At 52.9% G+C, this 25,691-nt stretch overlaps 1 protein-coding gene across 3 annotated transcripts in view; it reads right to left on the bottom strand.

The window, feature by feature from the left end:
• CPNE5 (copine 5) overlaps positions 1-25,691 on the bottom strand; it is an 85,919-nt gene that overhangs the window by 27,958 nt on the left and 32,270 nt on the right. For 2 of the 3 annotated variants that reach the window (XM_046638752.1, XM_046638751.1), the window contains exons 4-11: positions 21,592-21,695; positions 20,097-20,136; positions 19,824-19,900; positions 17,971-18,030; positions 15,885-15,935; positions 15,526-15,589; positions 5,582-5,685; positions 1,817-1,921 (exon numbers count right to left, since the gene is read on the bottom strand). In XM_046638752.1, the coding sequence (XP_046494708.1) occupies positions 1,817-1,921; positions 5,582-5,685; positions 15,526-15,589; positions 15,885-15,935; positions 17,971-18,030; positions 19,824-19,900; positions 20,097-20,136; positions 21,592-21,695 (605 nt within the window). The remainder of the gene's footprint in view (positions 1-1,816; positions 1,922-5,581; positions 5,686-15,525; positions 15,590-15,884; positions 15,936-17,970; positions 18,031-19,823; positions 19,901-20,096; positions 20,137-21,591; positions 21,696-25,691) is intronic. The other variant, XM_046638753.1, reaches the window with a different exon arrangement.

Below are 25,691 nucleotides of genomic sequence, written 5' to 3'. Positions count from 1 at the left end.
TTGGCTGGAATGCCTATTTTGCCTCCAGTCTCATTTTGCACAATTATTTATCTATCTAAAATAATGTGTGCACATCTGTGTTCCCCATGATCAGACTATAAGCTCCCCTGAAGATGGAAATGCATATGGGGCCGGCTCAGTGGCACGGCGGTTAAGTTCGCACATTCCACTTTGGCAGCCAGGGGTTCGACTGTTTGGATCCCGGCTGTGAACCTATGCACTGCTTATCAAGCCATGCTGTGGTAGGCGTCCCACATATAAAGTAGAGGAAGATGGGCACGGATGAGAGCTCAGGGCCAGTCTTCCTCAGCAAAAAGAGGAGGATTGGCAGTAACTAGTTAGCTCAGGGCTAATCTTCCTCAAAAAAAAAAAAAAAAGATGGACACGTGCAACCTTCCCTTGAAGGCTGCACAGCTGGAGGTGTGGGGTCAATCACAGAGAAGGTGTTTGGTACCACCTGTGGAATCATCTCTGGAACAGACTATGGCTTCTCTCTCCCCGCCAAGAGGCAGGAAAAGGAGCCACCTCATCTCCTGGATTAGCAGCCTAATAGGGAGGGAGCCAGGGGTGCCTGGAGGCCACTCCTCTGCTCATCCTGCCCTGTTCCCCACCTCACACACCCTGTCAGCAGCCACTGTGAGCAGGGTCCCAGGGAGCCCATGCCAATGCCACCAGGCCTGAGGTGTCTGTTCTGACGTCCCAGTGTTCCCGTCAGAGTGGCCAGCAGAGGCCCAGCTTCCTCAAGGCTGCAGGTGAGCCCCCAGCCAGCGTGCCCACCAGCCACAGCAGTCACCAGGAAGTCAGGCTGGGTTCTCGTGACTTAAAGCAGACCAATCCCATCCTACGTGCCCCCCCTCCCCCGGCACCTACCACAATCTGTAATTATGTGTTTCTCTGTGTCATTATTGGATTAGTGTCTGCCTCCCGCCCTAGCACATAAACTGCACGAGGTTGGGTGAAGGGTGACGACTTTGTTTTGTTCCCTGCTGACTTCCCAGCATCCAGTGCAGTGCCTGGCACACGGTAGGGAGTCAATTACCATTTGGGGACGAAATGCTGAATTTGGTATTATACACACCAGAGCATTCCTGTGTAGGTTGTTTCACGTGAGCTTCAAAGCAGCCCTATAGGGGTAGGTAGACACTTAAATGCCCCTTTTACAGAGAAGGAAACTGAGGTTCAGACAGGTCAAAGTTTGCCCAGGTTTGACAGAGCTTTCTAGTCACAGAGCCAAGATTAGAAACCAGGTATCTGGTATCTACGCTCAACAATCTACGCTCAAAGATGATGACGACAGCTGATGAGCACTAAGAGTAGGCTTTGTCGCATCATAAAACTCCACGAGTTCTTTGCGCTCAACCCCTCACCCCCATTTATGGCAACTTGGCTGGCAGAGAGTATCCTGGGATCCTGACTCCCAGAGTCCCTTAACCAGGAGTTGGGGTTGGGGGGACGAGGCCACTTCTGCCTGTACCTAGAGCCACTGTCTCACCCTCTCCTGCCTCTCCACTGGGAACAATGAAAAAGACAGGCTGCTGAGCTCCAGGCCAGGGCACTCCGACACCCACTGGGTAGAATCCCAGCCGCCTCCCACCACTCCCATCCTGGGGAGGTTCCCACCCACGGCAATGCCAGAGTGGGAGGAAAGAGGCGGGACGGGGAGGGGAGGGCTGTGAGCAGATGAAGGGCAGACCCCGCCCACGGAGGTGGAGGGAGTCCCGAGTCCACCCTGAGCAGGACCACTGTGTGCAGCTCCAGGAGGACTGCTCACACCAAGGTGACCTGTGCCTCCTGCACCTGTGCTGTCTCATCTCACCGGTCATAGTCCCCATTGCAGAGGGCTCGCACAGGAATGGAGAAAGTTTGCCAGACTGGGTTTAGGGTGTTCTTCATGACCTCGGTCTTGTGGCAGATGGTGAACCTGGCGAAGAAGAGAGGGAGGCTGTCAGTCAATCCTGAACCCAAAGGAGGCAGAATCCAGGTCCACAGAGGGGCCGCTGGTTAATCTCTTCAGTTGCCAGACATGGAAACTATGGCTTCAGGAGGTGATGAGCTGCCTGTCACTAGCAGCATCCTTGCCATATGGAGCTCACATTTTAGTGACAGACCATAAAATAAATGAGGAGAAAAATAGACTATCAGATGTCCCAGAAGCCTGTCCTGCCACATGGAGGGGCAGCCAGGAGCCAGAGTGAGCTGGGGGCAGGGCTGTCCCCCAAGATTTCCCAGTATCTACCCAGCTACCTCCTGGCTTGGAAAGGTCACCCAGGAAAGAGCCTGGGCTCTGCCCGTGCCCACACAGCCTGTGCCATTTCTTCTCTGGCAATTTTCAAGTCAAAATGTCATTCCTGTCACCGCGGCTCAGCGTCTCTCTCCTCTGCTCCTTCTCGCCCACCCACTGGAGTGTGGAGATACGTGTGGGAGACCTCCCCACACACCCAGAGCTGGTGACGAGGGCAGGAACGGGGACGGGGAAGGAGGGCCACAGCTGCCCCTGGCTGGGGCAGGCAGGCAGGGCAGGAAGAGGAGGCTGGGGGGCCAGCAGGAGGGAGACTCAGGAGCAGCAAGGGGGCAGTGAAGGGAGGGAGGTCTGCCCTGTGCAGAAGCCCTCACAAGGCTCCAGAGACCTCCCGCCTGGAACAACCACGGGGACCTGCTGTGGACGCTCCCAGCTTCCCATCTCTCTGGAACCACTGACTCCTGTCTGCCTCCCTTGCCAGCCAAACTTCACCACCAGGTCTTCTAAGCTATTAGCCTGATTTACTCCCTCCTTGTTTCTTCCTGAACCCTGCGTAGTCTGGTTTCTGCTTCACTCTTGCCTGAAACCTTTCTCTTTGAGCTCCCCAAGCTCCCCCCGCCCCTCACCAAATCCACAAGCCCCTTGACTGCTGCACTTGCCATGGGGGACCAGGCACCATTGGTCCCTGTGGTCATCTTACCACTCAGCTCAATTCATTCTGACACACACACACACACACACACACACACTCGGGGCATGGTGTGGGAGAATGTTTACCAGCGGGGTCAGACTGATGTGGGCTTCAGCCCCAGGGCCACCACTCACCAACTGTGCAGCCCTGGGCAAGTGACTTGCTCTCTCTGAGCTTCCCTCTCATTGTAAAATGGTGGTAAGAACAGTAACGCTGCCAGGCCCTGTTCTAATGACACGTATTAACTCATTAATCCTCCCAGCACCCCTGTGAGGGCTGTGATGATATCTCCATCGTACACACAAGAAATTGAGCTGCGGGGGTCAGGGCTGCGCTGTCCAGAATGGGAGGCACTAACCACATGTGGCTATTTACATTTAAATTAACTGAAATAAAATGAAATTTAAAATTCAGTTCCTCAGTCGCACTAGCCCTCTTTCAAGTGCTCAACAGCGACGTGTGGCTAATGGTGAGATACAGAACATTTCCATCCTTCCAGAAAGCTCCACTGGGTTAGAGACTTGCCTAAAGTTACACAGCTAATAATTGGCAGGCAGCCCTGCTCTCCATCGTCACATCCTTACCCACAGATGAGTGATTAGGATTGAAGAAGACAAGGTCGGGGCAGTGCCAGGAGCCCTGTGGATGCTTCCTTCCCTTTCCCTCCTGGCGTGGCAGACGTGACATCTCACTCTCCCGGGCCCCTCACTGACCATCCTCCAGTCTTCCTCCTAAGTAGGGGTGTCTCCCAAACCTTCTACTCTCCTCCCCTCAAACCCTGGGTGACCAACCTGCTCTCAACAGTTCAGCCTCTGACCCGCCACCTGCCCATTCTCAGGTGCCCATATACTGGCCACCTCTTGGGTGGGGGCCTCTGGCTTGGTTTCTCCAGCTGCCTTTGGTGTCCCTGCTGGAGAGATCCAGCCCCAGATATACTCCCATCGCCTCCTCCATCTGACCAGCTCCTTTGCCATTTTCAACCCTCCAGGTTCCCAGCCTCTCCACCACCAGGGAGCGGCTGTGACTTCGGTCCCCTGCTGAGTGGGGTCTCCGCACTGCCCTTTTGCCCCCGTCCCCCTCCCCTCCTCCTCCCCTGCATTTCCACAGCACAGCTTGCGCTCAGCACCTCCCACCTGTTCAACGTGTCAGTCACGAGCCTCTCCCTCTTCCCCGCCCCCTCCCCATCCATCCTACACATGCTCTGCTAGAACAATCACTGCAAACACTTTGCGACACGCCCCTCTCCCTCTCCAAAACCAAAATCCCTCCCTCCCCATGGCCAGCTGGCCCTGGCCACCCGGAGCGACCCCGCATGGCCTCGCTAGAGGGGACCCGTGTGGACGTATCCATGGGCACTCAGAACATTGCTCAGGCCTTTTCCTCCCTCCCTCAAGTCAAGTCAAAGTCAACAAGAATTATTTTAAGAAATCCTGCTGGGAGTCCTTTGCAGAGACAAAGGATCCTTTTGTTATGCAGATGATCACACCTAATTTCCCTTGTTTTGTACCTTCAGGTTTAAAAATCAGTTTTCCCTAGAACTGAAACACACCTCCTCTCCGCCGCTCCCCTGTCCCCCCAACACACACACACACACACACACACACACACACACACACACACACGCTCACACACACACTCACTCACGCATACATGCTGCCCTCTGCCCAGGGCCCACTGGCTGGGCACACGCCTCCTCTCCAGCCCCTGACGCTTCCCTGCCCCTCCCCCGTGGACCCATTTCCTTTCTCTCCTTCAAAACCTGCTTCCAAGTCTCCTTCTCCAGCAGCGTTTCTCTAATTAACCTCCCTGGCCCCACCGCTTCTTCCCTCGTTCTGCAGAATCCTGATTCTGGCCATAAGTGGCCGCTGCCTCCCAGAGCTGTAGTGCTTAAAGAGACCGAGGAGACCATCTAATGCAACTCGTTCATTTTACTGATGAGAAAACAGGTCCAGAGAGGGAGCATAACTTGCCCGGGGTCATACAGCAGGTTAGTGGGGAGGATTAGGTCCCCAGACCCTCAACCTAGAATCTGTCCCTCTGTGTACACTGCTGACCTACACTTGCTAACATGTTGTGTGTTTCTGTCATGTCACGTTGTAGGGGTGGGCTTCTAGATCAGGGAGAGGAGAGGAGGAAATGGGGGCTTCAAAGACGTGCGGAGTTTGGAAGGAAGCCTGTGGCAGAGTGTGGGGCCGGGTGGGAAAGAGGGTGCAGATTGCCTCGCCGAGTGTGCAGTGGGGGGACAGGTAGCTGGGGGTGTTGGAGGGCCATGGTGGGGGAGGGCTGGGCTTGGAGATATGGAGTGATTTGTGTGGAAGAAGGAAGGGGCTCTCAGAGGGGCCTCTCACTCCTGCCCTCGCCCTGGTTTTGTGCACTCCCCTACCTCCAGCATACCTAGCACCCACCATTGCCGAGACCCTCAGAATGGCACCACTGGCTCGCAGGCTGCTCCCACGCCCACCACCCCATCCCTGGGCCAGGGCACCACCCTGGAGCCTCTGACTTCCACCCGAGCCCCCTGCCCTCTCTAGAGCAGGAGCCCCAGGGTGGTACCCGGAAGAGGTGGCCCAGGCCACCCCACCTGGCAAGTCACCACAACCCCGTCCAGCCCCAACCCCAAAAGGGGAGTGAAGTGTTGCCAGAGAACTCACGTTCCATCTTCGTTGCTTCTGTAGAACACCAAGAAGGGGTCAGACTTCCCAAAGAAATCTTTCTTGTCCAGCTTGTTGGCACAGAACTGCATTGTGGCGACATCCTGGTGGGTGGGAGGGAGAACAGGGGTGTGAGGCAGGAGGAGGCTGGAGGGCGCCCCAGTCCCTGTGGAAACACAGCCTCAGGGCCCTGGAAAACCTGAGGCTTCAGAGCACCAGGCTGGTTAGAGAGGATAGCAGCTTATGTGTGCTCCACACCGACTTGGGGACAGGCCCTGGGCTGACACTTTGGGAGGTGGGACGTTCAAGGTTAGGCATCACCAGTAACTCTCGAGAGGCCCACCCAACTCTCTAAGGCAGATGTAGCTGGACCATGACCCGTCTCACAGCTGAGGAGCCCAAGGCTCTGAGCAGGACTAAGTCCCCCAAGTTCGCCAGGCAGAGCGCTGGGCTTCTGACTCCCCTGATGGCCAGTTCAGGGCTGCGCTCACCCAACACAGCCCTAGAGCACAAAGAAGTTACCCAGGCCTTGGTGAGGATGGCTGGACCCCTCCCCTCCCACGGTCCCAGCTCCTTAGCTCTGTGGCCGGCAGGGCTTTGGGCAGAGATGCCCCCACATCCTCCCCTCCACCCTGCCCCGTGCGGCCTCTTCAACCTGAAAGCTCTGAATCCTGACAAAGCAGCTGCCAACTGGCCAGAGCTCAGCACTCTGTCCTCCGGTCCCTGGGGCCTGGCCTGCCCTCGAGGGCCAGAGCCTGTCGGGAAGTCACCTAGCTCCCTCACGCTGCCCCCTTCCTCTCAGTGGGGAAGAGAGTCTATAGAAATCAGTGTCCTACAGCCCAGTGAGGACCAAAATGGCAGCAGAGATGAAGATGCAACCTCCCACAAGCTTGAAGGACATGGTCAAAGCTTGGGGAGTGGGTACGGTATAATAGTTAGGAATATGGTCACTGGAGCCAGGCTGCCTGCTTCAGTTCCATCCCTCACTAGCTGTGTGACCCAGGGCAAGTTACTCACCCTCCCTGTGCTCAGTTTCTTCACTATAAAATGGGGGTACTGGCAGTGCCTACCTCATAGACTTGTTGTGAGGATGAAAGGAGTTAATATGAGTACAGTGCTGAGAACAGTGTCTGGCACATACTAAGGCTGTGTGTGCAAGCTATTATGATTATCTGGCCTCTTCCCCCCCCCCCCCCCCCACATACAGTAGGGGCCTCTGTCCCTGCCCCACCCCCACCCCCCCACCTCACACCCCTCCCCTCAAGGAATCTGACAACAGCAAGCAGAACATCCCTCCATTCGCTCATTCATTCATTCATTCAACAAACACTTATTAGATACCATCTGCGCTGGCTGGTCACTGAGCTCATGGTTTTATGTCCTTCTCACATCTAACCCTCAAGAGAATCCTTTGTCGCTTTTTACAAATGAGGAAGCTGGGGGTCAGAGAAGCTGGGTAACCTGCCCAAGATCCCCAACTGGTCACTGGCAGAGCGAAAATCTGACACGTGTGAACTGATTTCGAAGTCACGCCTCCTCTAGCACACGGCTCCGCCTCCCGGAGAGAGCACATCGCAGTTCCCGAGGCCGGTTCCCCATTTCCTGGGACTCCGGCTCTGGGAGAGAATGGGCAGGGGCGCTGGGCCGTGGCTGCCCTGGGTCGGAAGTGCCTCCTGCAGGAAGGGTCGGAGGAGGCAGTGCGGAGGGACGGTGGCCACACACGAGGTGCCCGGATGATGACGGCTTTCGTGACGTCCCTCATCATCGCCCACCTGAGAGGGAGAAGGAGGCTCCCCTGGGGGCTTCCAGGAACCTCCTGAGAAATCTAGGGCTTCAGACCCAGCCTAAGAGAACGGCTGACGTTCTGAGCACTTACTAGACGCGGGCTCTGTGTTAAGCCTTCTCGCTACAGACATCGTTTCATTGACTCCTCATAACAGCCGTAGGAAGTAACTCCTCTACTCTCCCCATTTATCAGATGAGGAAACTGAGGCTTTTAGAGGTTGCCACACACCCAAGGCCCCGCGGTGGGTAACCAGGCAGTTAGACTTCAGGTCTTTCTGTCTCACCCTCCCAGAAAGATCTCAAGTCACTGTCTCCCCAGGAGAAAGTTCCAATCCATCCCACCCTGGAGGGAGGGAGCACTTTAAACGCCTCCCTGGGGAGCCCCATCCCACCACCTAGAAAAAGGAGGAGGCCGAAGAGCTGCTGGGCTCCTCCCAGAACTAGCTATTTAATTTGTGGGGCCCAGAGGAAAGGGAAAATGTGGGATCCTTTGTTAAAAAGTAATAAGAGGGGCTGGCCCTGTGGCTGAGTGGTTAAGTTCTCGCGCTCTGCTGCAGGCGGCCCAGTGTTTCGTTGGTTCGAATCCTGGGCGTGGACATGGCACTGCTCATCAAACCACGCTGAGGCAGGGTCCCACATGCCACAACTAGAAGGACCCACAACGAAGAATATACAACTACGTACCGGGGGGCTTTGGGGAGAAAAGGGAAAAAAATAAAATCTTTAAAAAAAAAAGGTAATAAGAAATTTCAAGACAGTGACAGCAGAGCATTAAACCAAGCAAAGGCCCTTGTGATTGCCCAGGTCCCATACCCATTGGGCGGGGCCTGGCTCCTCCCTACAGAGGCAGCCGGCAGTGGCATCAGAAAACACTGAGGGGACCGGACTCTGCTGAGGAGAGCAATGGGGACAGCCTGAGCAAGGAACCCAAAGCTCTGAGATCTAGTTAGTCCCAGCCGTCCCTCAAGCTCTCTGAGCCTCAGTTTCCTCATCTGTAAAGTGACGTGCTGGGCAGGATGACCACCGCTGTTCTTTTAAAGCTGGGCAGTTTAGGCTTCAGTGCCGAGGCCACAGGGAGCATAGTGGGACGGGGCGGCAGCTGCGGAAGGCTGGCACTCAGGGGACAGTGGGGAACCCAGGGCCCCTCCAGCCTCCCAAGGACATGAGCTTGGTTGTGTTTCCAGATGTGGCCCCACATATCTGGAGGTCACCTGTGTGACACCTGCACCTGAATGAACACAGGTGAGTCGCATGCGACAACCTGTACCGGTTAACCATACACACATACATTTGCAACAACCAAGACAGAGGCCACAAAATCCAGGGGCGGAAGCTCTTCGTTTCCCTTCCTAGGAGAACCCCTCGAGGCCCTGCAATCAGGAAGGGGAGTAGGAACGTTAGAAAAAAATTAATGCAGAACTTAATGGACCACAACTGCCAGGTCCCTTCAGTGCTCCAGTGGGAGGGCCAACGTCCCACAGAGCACCTGACTGGGAGAGAAGTACCACAGAGCCAAGGCCACCTGGTTGGACCCCACCTCTACCACCTACCAGCTGAGCAGTCTGGGGCAAGCAACTTAACCTGAGTCTCGGTGTTCTCCTCTGGATAAATGGAGTAATAATGCACCCGTGAGCCTGCTGGGAAGACCAGAGGAGATGGCCTATGTTAAGTGCCAGTCCATGGTGCTAAGCAGAGAGCAGCTGTAAGAATGGCAGCCAACACTTGCAGAGTGCCATCTACTGCTGGGATGACCCACATTAAATTGCCAACATTCAACACTTGTTTACCTACAAAAATGGCAATGTAATAAAGTTCTACTTAATATGCGCCAGGCACTGCTTTTCCTTCTATTTATTCATTTAATCCTCTCAACAACCCCAAGAGGTAGGTGCTATTATTCTCATTTTAAAGATGAGAAAACTGAGGCACAGAGAGGTGAACACCCTTGCCCGAAGCCACAGCTGGTAAAAAGAGAAGCTGGGACTGGAACAAGACAATCTGGCTCCAAAGATTAATAACTGAGGTTCCAAATGATGACCCCCAAATCATCAAGATAAGTTTAATTATGTTCTGTAGCCTCAGTTTGAGAAGTCAGAGAAGTGTGAAATCCATTTTACAAAGGCCTCCTCCACGCAAACTAGTTAAAATAAAAAAAAAAAAAGACTGGCTCTGAAATTCAGCTAACTGGAAAAATCCGCTAGCGAGCCACCCCTTATTCCCACTGATGGCAAATACCTGAGGCTTTGTTGGGGGCTTATGGCGTTGCTCAACTTGATCTGCCCTTCCTAACACAATCTAGACCCAGGGACATTCTCCAAACCCCATTATGATAATCTGTATTGTTGTGCCATTGTGAATCCATGGGAATAAGACAGATCTTCAGAGAGATATCTAGGCTGTAACCAAGGCAAAGTGCCCCCTGATGGATGCACACCTGATGTGGAGTCCTTGAGACAAGTTGTCTGGGGACTGTGTTTTGAAGGTGGCTCTGAATTATACCAACAGTCATATGAACATGGCTCTGACTGCGCCCCTTAAATGAGGGTTAGTGAATGGATGGATTGTTGGTGTAGTGTGAGCCCAGGAAGAGGCTGGGGAAGCGGCATTATGATGGACCGGGCCAGCAGGATTCGGGAGCAGCAAATTCTGGCTGAGGGTCAGAGGTCATGCTGTTTGACAGCCTCAACCTGAGGGTGGGGCTCTCTGAGCACATGAAAAGCTGTTCCCGAACCAGAAGCGTCTCTGAAATCAACTGCGGAGAAGATAAAGCAGCTCCTGCAATATATAATTTCCTGCAATTTCTGCCTTTTCACCCTATCCTTTAAAAAAACATATTAAGTTCTTCTAAAACAGCAGGATTGCCTCAATTTGCATCTCTCCGCATGTTAATCAGGCTGCTTGGGAGACCACAGTGAACAGTCTTTCAATCCAGGGGGGCCTGGCCCACTCTAGCACATAGCTCTCCCTGACTCAGAAGAGGGCTGTGGAGGTCAGAGGTCAGGTCCGGAGGTCAGCAGGTGGGCTGAAGGCCGGGAGAGGGTGGCAAGGCCCAGGAGGGGAGAATGGAAGGCTGCTCTGGTTTGGGTCTTGCTAGCACCCCCCAGGGTTAGAACCAGAATAAGGAGAGTGAAAAATGTAAGGGGTGTCAAATATCTCAGTAATCAAAATAAAAATTTTAATGTGATATTTTGAAAAATCAAAATCAATGCAAAAATCCACGATAAATAAAATATCAAAAATTTAAATAAAGCCATTTTACAAATGAAGAAACTAAGGCGCAGAAAGGTCAAGTAACTTGTCCAGGGTCACAGAGCTGGTGAGCAATGGCACTTAGTCTGGATCCAGAGTCCAAGTTCTTAAACACTTTGCCCTGCTGCTCACAAGCCCACGTGGAGGTCAGGCTGGTTCTTCTCTGCCATCTTAATGATCGACTTCTTCAACAATCCACTCAGCTGTGCATCTGTTGATTTGGTCATTCAAGGCTGAAAACTCCAGTTGGCCATTTTCCCTCCCACTCATTAAGCCTGTGTGTCTAGGATACTAACCAAAATCCACCAACTAAAGTTCAAAAGAAAAATGGAGCCATTCGGCTACGAGGATGTTCACTGCAGTATTAATTATATTCTTTCCTCTAAGAGAATAGATTCAATAAACTATGGCCCATCCATACAACAGAGAAATAATATGCAGCTATTGGATACATGTTTTCCAAGAATATCTAATGACATGGGAAAATAAATCAGGACACCATATTCTACTAATTATAAGAAAAAACTCTATACACGTACACCCAGAAAAGAGGCTTGGAGGAAACACATTAAAACGTCAACAGTGATTGTCTCTGGGTGATTTTTCTATTTTTTGCATTTTCAACTTGTCCACAATGAACATGTCATTGTTTTAGCATGAGGAAAAACATTTTTGTTTGGTTTGGTTTGAACGAGAGAAATGATTTCTAAGACCCAAAAACTATGAACTAATTTTTAAAAGAGTGATGTTTGCATGCTGGTCACTCACATGCTGGACACACAGCCGTGTAGCCACAACATGAGTCTTCACTAAACATCAACCTGCATCCCTTTGAGTCTCAGAAAACCTTTGCCACTTTCCCCCATTTCACTTTACCTCTATTCCCTGGACACTGGGTTCTCCCTGAAGCTTGTCTTTAGAACCATGAGAGCTCTGATTTCGTCAGTATTCAAGGCTGGCAATCTCCCGTTACAAGGTTCTGCACAATCTTGCCCCCACTCCCACCTACCCCCTCGCCTCTCTGACATCACTCACCACTCTTCCCCTGCCCCAGTGCCTTTGCATGGCCTGTTCTGTCTGCCTGGCCCCATCTTCCCCCAGATAGCTGCAAGGGCTCATTCTCTCGCTTGTATGTTTTTTGGCATATTATATAGTATTATCCACAAATTTTCCTCCAGGATAGTAAAGAGTGCTATGAAATATTTGTTATAAAAAAGAGGCAATGGGTCTGACAGGCTTGAGAACCACCGCTGTACTGTGATTGCTGGTTGGCATTTCTGTCTCTCCCAGTAAATTGGAAACTCTGGGAGGGCAAGGACTGAGTCAAAGCATATTTGCTGCAATGAAATGAGTACACGAGCAGGCTGGGATATCTAAGGGGTGGGGGGCAGGTGCATCATGACGCTCAACTCCCTTGGGTTATGAGTGGTGAGGCACACTCTTGCCCGTGTGTGCGGGGACCCGACTGGGAGGCGGTGAGGATGTGCTCTCCTGAGCCAGGAAGTCCTGAATCCAGAGAGAGGCAGGTCTGGGTGCCTAGCAGGCCCAGGGGAAGCCAAGGGTTTGGGAAGAGGAGGGCAAGGAGCTCCCCTGGCCACGTTGGCAACACCCCTTGCCTCTCTCCAGAAGCCCAGCCACTTGCCATGCCTGCTAAAGGCTACTGGCCCCACAAAGACCACAAGGCCCATGGCTGCTCCACGGACAACAAGGCTCGTGGCTCCGTGGGTGCGGGAAAGACTTCCTGAGGATTAGCAGTCCAAGAACCCCAGCAATCCTGGGCCACTTCAACCTCTCTGCATCTATAAACCCAGGTCACTCACACCTCCCCAGCCCTGCAGTGAGAACCAAACAAACTGTAAACATGAGTCTCCTGAGCTATGAGGACTACGCAAATGTCAGTCAGTGTCACATGGAATAACAACAGTTTACTGCTGAGCAAAGTTAGATCTCTGGTGATTCCGAGGCCCTTCAGGAGCCTAGGCTCATCGCTGTCAACATCAAGCACCACTGAACAGTATTTTGGATCTTTCCAGTAAGCTGGAACTTTCTCGGTATTTAAAGTCTAGATGTGCGAGGCTTTTCTATACCCTCTCACAGCCTGCAGGTGACCCGCTGGAATCCACTGTCCCCCTTTGCCGCCCATGCCATCCCCGCGGACAAAAGACGAGGGAGGTTTGTCTGCCTGCAGAAAGTATTCATTCGAGCAGGAAGCCCAGCCCTGGGGAAAAACCATCTCTCGGACTCCACCCTCTTCCTTTGATCCTCCCACCGAACGCTGGGCTGCAGCGACAGAAGCTGAGCCGTTCCGAGGTAATTATTTTAATTCAGCCAGATGCTGGGATTAGTCTCTTTTCCTCACAAGTATTCTAGGGAAAGTCAGAACTCAGCCAAAGAGGCCCCAAAAGAGGAGCTGACAATCGGGAGGAAGGGAGGGAGCCGTCCTCCCCCAGCGGCTTAAAGGAAGCGCTGCCGCCCTCCCTGGGTGACAGAGTGGAGGGAGGAGGGGGAGGAAGAGGAGGACGGAGGGGCCTGATAGTATTAAACGCCGGCTGTTTGCCAATCCCAGATACCTAGACCAATCATAGTGCCCAGCACTGCCTAGAGCTTTAGGATTTCCACAGCACTTTCACTTACATTAGCTTATTTAATTATAAACTAGGGGGGAAGTCACCTGCTCAGCTGGAAGCTGGGAGGAAACCGAATTTAGGCTTCAAGGAACTCAGATTCAGCCCTCCCCCAGCACCCACGAGGAGCCACAGCACCGTCGCCTTCGTGATCTCCTTTAATCCTCACAGCAACCCTATCAGCCCCAACATACAGGTGGAGAAACTGAGGCTCAGGGAGCTTCAACAGGAGCTCTGTTCTACATGGCAGCTGCGTTCTTTCCCTTGTCTGAGTTCCAGCAGCATCCAGATCCTCAGCACACACGGGAGTTTTCATAATCATCTGCTATACGCAACATTTGGTCTGTGCTTCCGATTCCGTCAGTCCCAGATTCGTGATAGATCCTCCGAGAGCACCTACTGTGCGCCGAGCCCTCTGCTGGGTGGGGACATCAGGGAGGTCTGCTCCTACTGTCAAGTTCCTCTGACTCTCTGAGCTGAAGAGAGGAGGAGAGAAACCAGACCGAGCAGCTGCGTAGGAGTTGATTTGATCACTGCTGTGCTGCCCTGTCCTGTCAATTCTGTGTCTAATTCTCCAACTGGAAGCCCCTGAAAGCAGAGTTTGGAAGGCCACAACCTCGTGGTTAAAGACCCTAGCTCAAGAACCAGACTGCCAGGGTTCAAAATCCCTTCTACTCAGTGGCTGTGTGCCCTTGGGCAGGTCACTTAACTTCTCTGTAAAATGAGGACCATAATATATCAGATATTATAGTATACCATACTACTAATACATCAGATAAATAAATCGATACATGTAAACCACTTAGCATAGTGTGTGGCTCAGAATAATTGCTCAATTAATATTGGCTACACCATGATACTTCTAGCCCAGCAGTTCTCAAAGTATGGCCCAGGAACCCTGGGGGTTCCAGGAGACCAAAGCTATTTTCATAGTAATGCTAATAAAACGTGGAGTTTTCTAGAGGTTACCTAACAGTGATATCACAACAGATTGTTTGTGGAAGCCGATATAAGAATCCAGCTCTCTTATGTGCAGCCAACATTAAAAAGAGTTACAACAATGTAAAGTAAGGCCTTCTTCTCACTAACAGACTTTTGTTCTGGAAAATATTTTTTCAGAAAAGACGTTAGGGACCAGTCCGGTGGCACAGGAGCTAAGTTTGCGTGTTCTGCTTTGGCAGCCTGGGGTTCACCGGTTGGGATGACGGGTGTGGACCTAGGCTCCATTTGGCAAGCCATGCTGTGGCAGGCATCCCACATATAAAGTAGAGGAAGATGGGCACAGACATTAGCTCAGGGCCAGTCTTCCTCAGCAAAAAAAGAGGAGGATTGGCGGTAGATGTTAGCTCAGGGCTAATCGTCCTCAAAAATTTAAAAATTTAAAAAAAAGATGTTATTTCTGTTAACATGTAATGGGTTAAACTATTGCTATTTTTAAATATAATACATAATTTGAATTTTTTTCTCAGTTTTAATTTCTAATATAGCAAATACTGATAGCTAATGGCTGCAATAGTTGTACTGACTTCCCAGGAAGGTCAGAAAATCTTGTTTCTCCTCATCCCTCCCTCCACCTGAGCTGGACTCAGCCCCACGGGAAGCTGGGTTCCCAGGTTACCCCAGGCTTCGTCTCGTGCTCACACTCTGTCACTGCCTCCTCCTCTTCTCCCCAGGACCCACCATGTCCCACCCATGGCTCCTAATTAACCTAAGAGGCATGCAAACCTGGGTGGTTTGGGGGAATGAGCCCACGGTTTTAGAATCAGGCTGACCTGATCGCAGACTCCAGCTCCCCACACACACACATACCCCCAACCACACTCTCTCAGCCCCATGCAGGGTGTCACCTTACTCCAGAGCTAAAAGTGAAAAATGACAACTAAATGCCAAGCGCCCAGGCTCCAAGACTGAAAAGGCCCTGCTGCTGCCAGTGTTGGTGCCAAGTCTCGGCTCAAGGACACGTGAGCGGTGGCCGTGATGCGAGTAGAAGGAGCCCTGGCATGGGAGCCAGGGGACCAGGGCTCCCGGCCTAGCTCTGCTGACTGTGGGTGAGTTCATTCCCCTCTCTGGGCCTCAGTCTGCTCAGCTGTACAAAGGGAAGGCGCCGTCTAGCTCTGATGTTATAGAATTCTATGACAGCCATGTCAGACTGAGGAGCCCTTCTTCCCCCACCTCCCTCCAAGGGCAACACATGGTCCTGGGGTCACAGGGAGGCCAGCCTGCCCACATCACTGCTCATCCCCCCCACCCCACCAAGTCCTGTCCTAGAGTCCCTCTGCCACTCACCCTACAGTTGCTGAGCTCCTCAGCGGACAGGATGATGGTGCCACATTTCTTCCCTGGGACACCACTGGGAGAGGAGAAGATGGAAGAGTGGAGAGTCAGACAAAGACAGAGACAAGAGCCTGCACACTCCCGGGCTCAGGCCCTCCTCATCCTCCCCTCACCCCACCATCCTGCAGATCTGCCCAAAGCCCCTGAGAAGACAGAGTCTCCTGAAATACTCGTGGCAGTGTGGCCTAATGCACCGCTTCCTGGGTCAGGCCCCAGGCCTGCAGCCGCCCCGCCCCCTGCTCCCGAGAGCCCGCCAGGAGGGGCAGTGTCTCCAGGGAAAGTCCTCGAATCGGAAAAGCGTCCAGACTCACCCGGAGGCTTCTGCACCAGTGGTTCTCAAACTTTCCATCCAAAGACCACTTCTGTGGGCAAAAGACCTCATGGGCTAGCCACCCCACCCTGCTCCCAGCTGACCCCCAGAGTCCCAGAACATTCCAGCTCTGAGCTGCTCTGATTCATTGTGGGAGGGAGAGCAGCAAGAGGGAGCAAGGCAGGAGGGCTGGTGTCCTCTTGGTGGCAGCCCACCTAGGCTCTCTCCATGGCCACCTCCCCTTGAACTCCTTGGCTGGGGTCTCTCCGGGGAAGAGAGAGCCCGGCCAACCAGGGGGCTCTTCAATGATGTGGGCAACCAGGACATGAGGTCGGCCCACCCAGAGAATCCCCTCTGGGGCTCCACCCAGGGGATCTACACCTCTTCCCTTGGTCAGGAGGGACTCCTCCCCAGACACCAGCCCATCCCACTCTGATGTTTTGGACTAACCCGGGGGGGTCCCAGTGCAGCCAGGGGCCACTGGGAGGGAGAAGAAAATGTCAGGTTGTCCAGCAGCTGCGTGACTTTGGGATCATTACTGCACCTCTCTGAGCCTCAGTTTCCTCACCCATAAAATGGGTGTGATTGCAGTACCCATTTTACTAACTAATATGCACACACAGTGCCTGGCACAGAGAAGGCTCTCAAGGAGCATCGTTTCCCTCCCTGCCCCTTTTGCTTCACAATTGTGCAAAGCTGATGAAATCTGGCCCCACCTCAAGCCAGCCTTGGGGCCACCAGCATACTGTCTGTGGAACACACTTTGAGAACCACTGATGGAGCTCTCCCCAGTGCCAGCTCTTGGAGGGAGAGGCTCCCAAACAGAGGAGGCAGGGGAGCCGGCCCCCGGGGCTGATGAGACAGCCCAGATCTCTCCAAATCAGGTGAGCAGAGCAGGGGCTACATCTGGAGGGTCCCCTGCCAGCTTGTCCCCCTAGAGTTGGGCTGCTGAGCTGAGTACCCCAAAGGCCCTCCCACCCAGGTCTGGCCCTCCCTGGTAGTAAAGACACGAGATGTTGACCGGGGAGATAGAATTCTCACTCCAGCCTCCTCCGCCCAATGTTTCTCCATCTGTTCCTCTCTTTGCCTCGGAGCCCCTCTTCTATTTCTGATCTTTCCTTCCCTCCTCTCCAGCCCCAACCTGCTCGGTCTTCTTTTCTCCCTCCCTCCCTCCCTCTGATCTTTCTCGCCCTCCCTCACGCTTCTCTCCCTGACTTCTGCTCCCTCTCCCACTGCTGCTTATCTACTCCCCTTGTAAATTAGCATCCACACCCTTCCTGGGCTGTGAGCATCCCTGGGTCCCCTGGGGGCCCCATCCCACATCTAGCTTGTCTGGTGGCCAGTCCAGCTACTGGGACCCTGACTCCTGGGAGCCCTCAGCAAAGGCCAGTGGAGCTCCACTTACCCAGCCAAAATGCTCCTCTGTGGGGGGCGCCTCCAGACTGGTCCCCCAAGCAGATGCTCTCTCCCCTGTCCCCACCAGGGTGAGTCCAACCAGGAGAGAAGGAGAGGGAAAGAGTGGGGAGGGTCTAGGTTGCCCATGTTTGCATGAGGCCAGCCAAAAGCAGGTGACCAGGGTGGGGTCTGGGGGAGTGAGGCTGGCCCACTGCAGCTGGTGAGCAAATGCAAAAAGTGAGGCTTTAGCTGAATTTACTCTGTGAGGAGGAGGCCAACATCCAGCAGTGGAAGCAGCTGGGGGATGGGGGATGAGGGTGGAAAGAGGGAGAGAGAGAAGGGTGGGAAATGGAAGAAAACAGGCCAGGGAGAGAGGAAGGGGATGGGGAGAGCTCAGCCCCTGCTGATTCCTGGAAAGGACCCCTACCTCGAAGTCCCACTTTGCTCCCCAAAGTCCCATGAGCCACTGGGGCTGGGGATGCTCAAGCTCTAGCCTGGATGGGGGAGGGGCCCGCTACAGAGTGGCCCAAAGTGTCTGGGTCCTTGAGGAGGGACCCAGGACCCTCTAGCTCCCCCTGACCAGGGCTGAATGCAGTGGCGGGAGCAGGGACTGGCCCCAGACTCTGAGGATCCCTCTGCACAGCTGGCTGGATGTCTGACGGCTCCAGGGCCAGAGATGTCTGCTGACCTACCCGTTGGAGACAGCTGGCATGGGTTTGCCTGTCCTGGAATTCAGGCTGAATGCTCCTATCCTGTGGAGGGAGAGGGAGAGAGAGAGCATGCCATGAGCGGAGTACCTCTGTCCTGAGGGACCAGAGCACTTGGCATTCAGATTCTGAGAGATAGGTTTCTATTCTGGATCAAGTATCCACATAGGACTGGAAGCCACAGGCCAGGGGAGGGCGGGGTCTCCCTCCCAAACCTTTTTATGAAGCCCTGAGCAAGGTATGCTACCTCAGTGGGTCTCAAAATGTGGTCCCTGGACCAGTAGTGTCAGCATCCCCTAGGAATGTGTTAGAAATGTAAATTCACAGGCCCCAGCCTGGACCTAGTGGATCAGAAACTGGGGGTGGAGCCCAGCAGTTCTCCGCTTTACCATCAGCCTCCAGGTGATGCCGATGCCTGCTCTACTTTGAGAACCGCTGCTCTACTGGGAGCCTCAGTGTGGGCTGCGAAATGGGGGGACTGCTGAGAGAATCACATGAGATCACAGAAGCAAAACAGTGTCCGGCCCAGAACAGATGTCCAGGCAAAGGGAGCTCTTCGTAGGTCCAGCCAGGGACACAACTAGACTTAGACACAGGAAACCTTCGGTGGGGGAAAGAGGTCCCCCTCCTTCACCAACACCCAAACTCTCCAAGATCCTCCTTGCCCTTTAAGCTCAGCTCACTAGCCACCTCCTACCTGACGTCTTCCTCAGTCCCCCCAGAAGGTGTGCCCCTCCACCAAAGGTGGGCCAGGCAACAGCAGGCAGAAGGCAGACCCAAGGATGCATGGGCTTTTGACCAGGCAGCTGGGAGCTGAGAGGGGCAGACACACACTCCCTCCAGAACCCCAAATTCTATAAGCCTCAGAGGCCCCCTCTAACCTGGGTTTGCTCCCCATTCTCGATAAATGATAGGAATTATTATATTCTGTGGACCCAGAGGAGGAGGTCTTTTTGGGGGCAGAGAGGCCTTTCTGGGGGCCCTGAAGTTACTGTACAGTTACTGGGGGTCAGACACAAAAGCCTGGGAGAGATCCCCCGCCCAACAATAACACATTCTGCAGCTACTGATCCTGGGGAGGGGACAGCATCCAGTGTGGACTTGGCGGAAACAAGCAGGGGGTTGGTGCCCCTTTTCTGCCCACCCTGCCCTGAACGCTTCTCCCAATCTGGGGGCCTCTCGTGCCCGGGCCCTGCCCCTGGGGCTTCCTGAGACACAGGGATGAGAGGGTCCCCTCCACCACCTGGCCAGCCCTGGCTGGTCCCTGAAGCCACCCTCAGGCTCCACTGCGAGAAGCCTTGGGATTCCTCATCCCAGAGTCTGCTCAGAGTAACAGCTTTCCTCTAAGAGCACTTGCGGCCCTACAATGCAGACTGTCAGGGGCAGGGTGAGATGGGGAGGGCCTCACCATGCCCAGTTCTGGCCTACAACAGGGTGTAGGTAAGTCGGGGAATGTGCTATGTGAGCAGAACCCTGGGTTCAAATCCCAGTTCTCCCACTTCCTAGCTGTGTGGCCTTGGGCAACCCACCTCCCCTCTCTGGGCTTCTGTTTCTTCCCCTATACAATGGTAGGAGTGGGAGATGGGAGTGGACTAGACGGTATCTCAGGCCATCCTAGGAATATGGGGCTCTAAGGACCGAGCCTGGCTCCCTCCAGGTTAACTGGGTTGAAAGCCCTGCAAGGGCAGGGCCCATGGGGTCTCCTTATCCCTCATCATCTGTCATGACTGGCCAACTGCTCTGCCCCTACCCTGGGCCAGCCCACAGCAGGTGTGGGTGAGAAGTTGGCCTATCACTGGGGAAGCAACCCAGACAGCCCCACTCCCCTCTACACTTACACGAGGGGCTTCTCCAGGCGGCTCCCGGGGGACCCCACGATCTCTCCAAGGGTGCAGAAGGCCTGGCCCAGGAAATCCTGCATCAGGGTACAGAAAAGAGCAGTGTCACCCACTCTGCTCACAGCTACCCACCTCCCCTATCCCCCGACCCCTGGACATGTGAGGGCTCTGAAATGACAGCATGCAGCCTCAGACACATGCTGTGTCACAGAGACTCAGAGTTTGGCATGTAAGAGACCTTCAGAACCCCTGGGTGGTCATGGGCAGACTCACGTGTTTGGATAAATCAGGACTCTTGGAGTCAACGTCGTATCTGCGGGGAACACAGAGAGATGGGGAAGGCAGCCGGGGCAGCCCGCCCAACCCTGCCTGGGCCCTGGAGCTGAGTCAGGAGTCAGGACGCCTCTCCCCCAAAAGCAGGCTCCAACACAGTGGATATTTCTGGAGTAACGACTGGGAGGCACAAATGGGAGCCTTCTGGGTGCTGGACGTGTTCTGTCTCCTGATCTAGGTGATGGTTACATGAGTGTAAACAGATGTAAAAATGCATCATGGGGTCTGTGTACTTCACTATATATATGTTATACCTCATTAAAAATTGAAAAAATAAAATAAACTTGCTCTGACCCCCGGCTGGTTCACAGGTGGCTGAGCCACCTTGCCCTTCGCTCCTGTTCTGCCATCTTCCCAGCTAAGGCTCAGCTGCCCGTGGAGTTCAGCACCTTGCCTTTGACCTTCCCTGATTGTTTCCCCTTGCCCAGGCCTGCCCTACCTGCCCTCAGGCCCGGTCACTCGAGAAGGAGGGAGGTGTTAACACCTCCACCTCAGCCAGGCCAGCTGCAGGCAGGCTGACCCACAGCTGGGCACCTCCCTTCACCTGGAGCCTGCTCACCTGGAGCACTTCCTCCAGCATCCCCCCACTCACCAGCTAGGCCGGGATGCCTCCTGCTGAGGGGCAGTTATCCTCATACCAGCCCCGTGCCCTGAGAACTTCTCTCTCCAAAATGTCACCAGGTGCCTTCTCTGCACTGGGCTGTTCTGAGTGCCCTCGGCCTCAAGCCCCCATCATTCCCTCCAAGGTCACTTCCTTCCACTGCATTTTTCCCTTTGCTCCCCTAGACCCCAAACTCTCTTTTTTTCCTATTCTGTCCACAATTCTCTGGGACATAGACCCTTCTAACCAGCCCACATCCCATAAAAACAAAAAATAACCCTCCCCGACCTGTTCAGCACACTAAAATGCCACCATCACCTTCACCGGCAACAGAGGGGCCCTCTGCATCTCTGCGATGAACATGCAGATGCCTGGAGCCCAACAAGCCTGGGTACCTCTGTGGGAGGGGGACACTGGAGGGGACCCTCTCCCGAACAAGCTTGGACAGAGGATGAGGTCAATGGGGACCTCCCGGTCACCTGCAGAGAAAAGGGCTCCCCAGAGGTAGAGCTAGAGTTGCCCCCAAGATCGTTCCTCAACCAGCCCCCAGGGCCAGGGAGCTTGCTCATTGCTGCCCACACTTAACTGAGACAAATGGAGGGCGGCAGCTTCGTTCCCTCTCCTTACCTCCTTCCCATCTCCTGCTGAGGGCAGGGCTGGACTTCAGCTAATTGTCACTTGCATCCAAGCCCAGCCCTGGGCTTCCTCTAATATCACACCTCCCCCACCCACCCTGGTAAGGAGAACTCCTGCCCTAACCACAGGTCCTGTAGCCCCATCTCCCACCAGTGGGTTCCTCCCCCAGCTCCAACCTCAGCATCATTTTCCACTTACAGGTCAAAACGGAGGTTCTGCTTCTCCTCGAAGAAGTAATCCACAATGAATTTGCGTACAAAGTCAGGATTGAGCGTATTGTCGATGACTTCAGTGCGTCCGAACTGCAAGAGGAGATGGGTGTGGACCTTGGGGCCAGGCTGGTGGGGCAGCGGTGCACTGGGCTCGGAGCCTCTCAGTCCTGGCTGCAGTAATAATAGAAGCCATGCCTCTCCTGGCCCCCATCCCCATCCCCACCCCCAGTTGAGGTGAGAGCTGCTCCAACAGTGGAGACCTTCCAGGTTGTGGCTCCAATCGCCATCATCAGCTTTATTCTCCCTCTCTATCTAGGCTCCACCCAAGTTGGATGGTTGTGATACTTGAGCTGGCCCTTCACTTTCCCACCTCACTCCCTTTGCCTATGCCATGTCCTCTACTTGGCCTCCCCTTCTTGGCCCTTGGCGTGTCATCCATTCCTTCAAGAGCCATTGTTAATGCTGCCTCCTCCAGGAAGCCTTCCCAGTTCCTCCAACCGGAGAGTTTTACTTCCCTCTGAACGGCCATTGAACTTGCGCCTGCCCCTGTGACCACCGTATGCTGACTGATTCCACAGTTAGGTGTGTACTTATTTGATGCCCTAATTATAAATGCAAGGGCAGAGACAGGGGCTGTGGGATCTTTAAAGATCCCCACCTCTTGGTATGCACGCCCTTGCATAATCCCTCCCCTTGAATGTGGGCTGGACCTAGTGACTCACTTCTAAGGAACAGCACAGAGCACAAGTCACTTCCAAGGTTGAAATGAATGACTATGACTTTTGCCTCGGGTACCCTCTCTCACTCTGTCTCGCTTGATCACTTTGATGAAGCCAGCTGCCATGTTGTGAGCCGCCCCAGTGAGAAGCTCCTGTGGCAAGGAACTGAGGGCAGCCTTGGGTCAACAGCCAGCAAGGAACCACGGCTGTCAGCCAACCCATCCCTAAGAATCTGAATCCTACCAACAACCACTGAGTGAACTTAGAGTTGGATCCTGCCCCAGCTGAACCTTGAGATGACTGAGCCCTGGCCAACGCTGTGACCACCGCCTTACGAGGGACCCTGAGATGGAGGACCCCTCAAAGGTGCAGCCAGATTCATGACCCTGTTGTTTCAGTGGCTAAACTCTGGGCTAATCTGTTACTCAGCAACAGACAACAACACAGAGACTTAACTTTCATGGTACACCTGCAGCACATACTCTAGAATTTCGTACACATTACACACTCAATAATTGAATCCCATCAGAGTTCCCAAATGGTTTAAGGCAAGTCATTGCCCATTTCCGGGCATCAGAATCGCTTGGAGGGCTTGTTAAAACACAGATAGTAGGCCTCACTCCCAGAGGTTCTGATTCAGTAGGTTTAGGGTGAGGCCTGAGAACCTGCATTTCAAAAAGTGCAGGTGATGCTGACGATGCTGCCCTTTGAGAACCGAACCACTGGGCTAGATTGTGGTACCAGGGCTCTGGGTTCCCAGAGGCCTTCCCGCACCATGCAGGAGGGCAGCATGGGCATGGTTCCAGGCCATCGGTTCCATCAAAGCAGCCTCTTTTACATCTGTTCAACACACTGAACATTTCCAGTGAGATTCTGTTTCAAAAAAGGGTCATGAGGCTAAAAGATAAACTGTAAAAGCACCGTCCTATGCTCCTGGAAGGTAGGGAGCGAGGTTCCCTGAAGTCAACAAGACAGGCAGATGCATGATAAATATTTTAAATAGGTGGTTAATCTTTCTTAATATATAAACATGTTTTTTTGGCTTGGGCAGTAATTGCCAAAATAAAAAATTAATCCTGAGTACTAGTCCTCTTTGATGGGGCTCTGCAGTGCAGGAAAATGCCAGCACATGGGCCCCTCTCAGGTGTGAAGGTTATCTGGGGCTTATCCTAGCGTCCTGTTCCACCCGAATTAAGTTAGAAACCTGCAAAGAGAACCTCCCACCCAAGACAGCGTGGGGTCATCTGAGGAGCTCGACATTTGGCACCTTCTTGCCTCACCCCCTCATCTGGTCAATCTCTCCTTCCTGTCAGTTCCATCGGCTAACTCTCCCTCCCATCCCCGCCTCCTCTACTGTGGCCTTGGTTGAGCCTCATCATCTTCTCACCTCAACCACTCAACCAATGGCAGCCTCCTAGTGGGCCCCCCATGTGGGCCAGTTGCTAATGCGTGAAGACTCAGCTCCCCAGAAGTCCTGCTCTCTGACTTCCAGCCCTGCCTGTGCTCCCATGATCCTCCTCACATCTCTATCGTGGCCGTTACCACATCCCCTGATGATGACCGACTGAGGCTCTTTCCACCCCACTAGACTGAGCTTCACAAGCAACCAAGTTTTCCTCATCTTTGCAGCCCAGGACTTGACACAGTGTTTAACAGTCACAGGCCCACAGTCGCAGACGATTATAGGACCAGGAACTGTGCTAAACATCTTGCATCATATTACCTTATTTAATCCGTTTATGGTAGGCTTCCCCATTTTATAGACGAGACTACAAAAGCACGGAAAAGTAAAGTAATTTGTCAGGATCACACAGCTAATAATTGCTGACTTCAAGGCAGAACCCAGGCCTCTTGGCCCTGCTCTTGAAGCCGTGTTGTGCTACATGTAAAGTCCTGAGGGCAAGGATGGCAGAAGCTCGCTGCTCATAGCGCCTGGTACACAGCAGGTCCTCGGGAATTATGGAATGAAGTAAGCTTGGATGAGTGGGTTTGAGTCCTGACCTCATCACAGCTAATTGTGTGACTTGATCAGAGCCTTTCCACACCTCAGTTTCCTTATCAGAAGATGGAGAATAATACCACTTGTCCTGCATACTTCTAGAGTTATCATCCAACTCAATCCCATTATTCATTCAACAGTTTTCAAGCACACACTATAGGCCAGGCAGTGTGCTGGGTGCTGAGTTACCAACATAACTAGAACATGAATCCTGTACTTAAGGAGGTCACTATCACAGGAGGGACAACTCATAAATAGCCACAATACAGTACGATAACAGTGCTAAGAGAGCTACATAGAGGGTCTATGGCAGGCTCCTCCCCCTGGCTGCACATTACAATCACTGGGGAAGTGTGAAGAGATTGAAATGTAGAAAAAGGCAGATTACTGGGTGTCCTGTTTCATATACTAGTCCCGGGATCTGACTTCACAGAGGTCTGCACCTTCCGTTGTCTTTCACTTACTTTACAGCTCTGTAAATTGTAGGAAGCATAGAGTAATGCAAAGGATTCTTATCCACAGAAACGCAAATGGATTTTGTTCAGTGGAATGCAATTGATGATTTGATTACTAGCCTGTAGCTACTGACTGATTTTGCATCCATTTGTAAATTCATTTCAGCATTCCTGACTGCCTGTATGTGTGTGTTGTTTGAATTACTTGAACCAGTTGTGACATCTTACTGGTTCCCTCACTAATTAATTAATGAATTAAATAAATCTTTGCCACGTGTTCATTTTATATTTCTATGGGAGTCATGATCTTATGTTTTTAAAAAATGTTTCCTTTAAAAGGAGTTTTTTAAAAATACCCATGCTCAAGCCCCACCTTGCCAATTAAATCCAAATCTCGACGGGTGGGGCCTGAACCACTGTTTTTAAAAAGTTCCCTAGTTGATTCTAATGTTCAGATAGAGTTGAGAACCACTGATGAATAAGAATACAGCAGGAGGAAGGAAGAAAACTAATATTTACTGAGCACTTACTGAATACTCAATAGATCAATTGGATCATTAAGTTATTTCATTCGATGCTCACAAAAACCCTTTGAGTTATTACCCATTTTACAAGTGAGGAAACTGAGAATCAGAGAGGTTAAGTAACTTGCCCAAGGTGACATAGCTAGGCAGAGCTGGGATCAAAAACCAGGTACGTCTAACTCCAAAACCCATTATATTTTTACTTCATCTAACTGCCAGGAGTCCTCCAGCACAATGAAAATCAAATAAAGAGGAGGTTTACTTCCCAAGCATTTATGGAAGCCCCACTGTGTGCAAGGCAATGGGGAGGCCATCCAGTTGACTAAGACTGGGTTCCTGCCCCACCCCCTAAATTCCATAACAATCTTATAATGTATAAACGTATAACC

This window comes from Equus quagga, chromosome 15 (genome assembly GCF_021613505.1).
Source record: "Equus quagga isolate Etosha38 chromosome 15, UCLA_HA_Equagga_1.0, whole genome shotgun sequence".
In the NCBI taxonomy this organism is placed as follows: Eukaryota; Metazoa; Chordata; class Mammalia; order Perissodactyla; family Equidae; genus Equus; species Equus quagga.
Note: the sequence above shows the minus strand (reverse complement) of the source record. Positions and strands in the feature narration are given on the sequence as shown.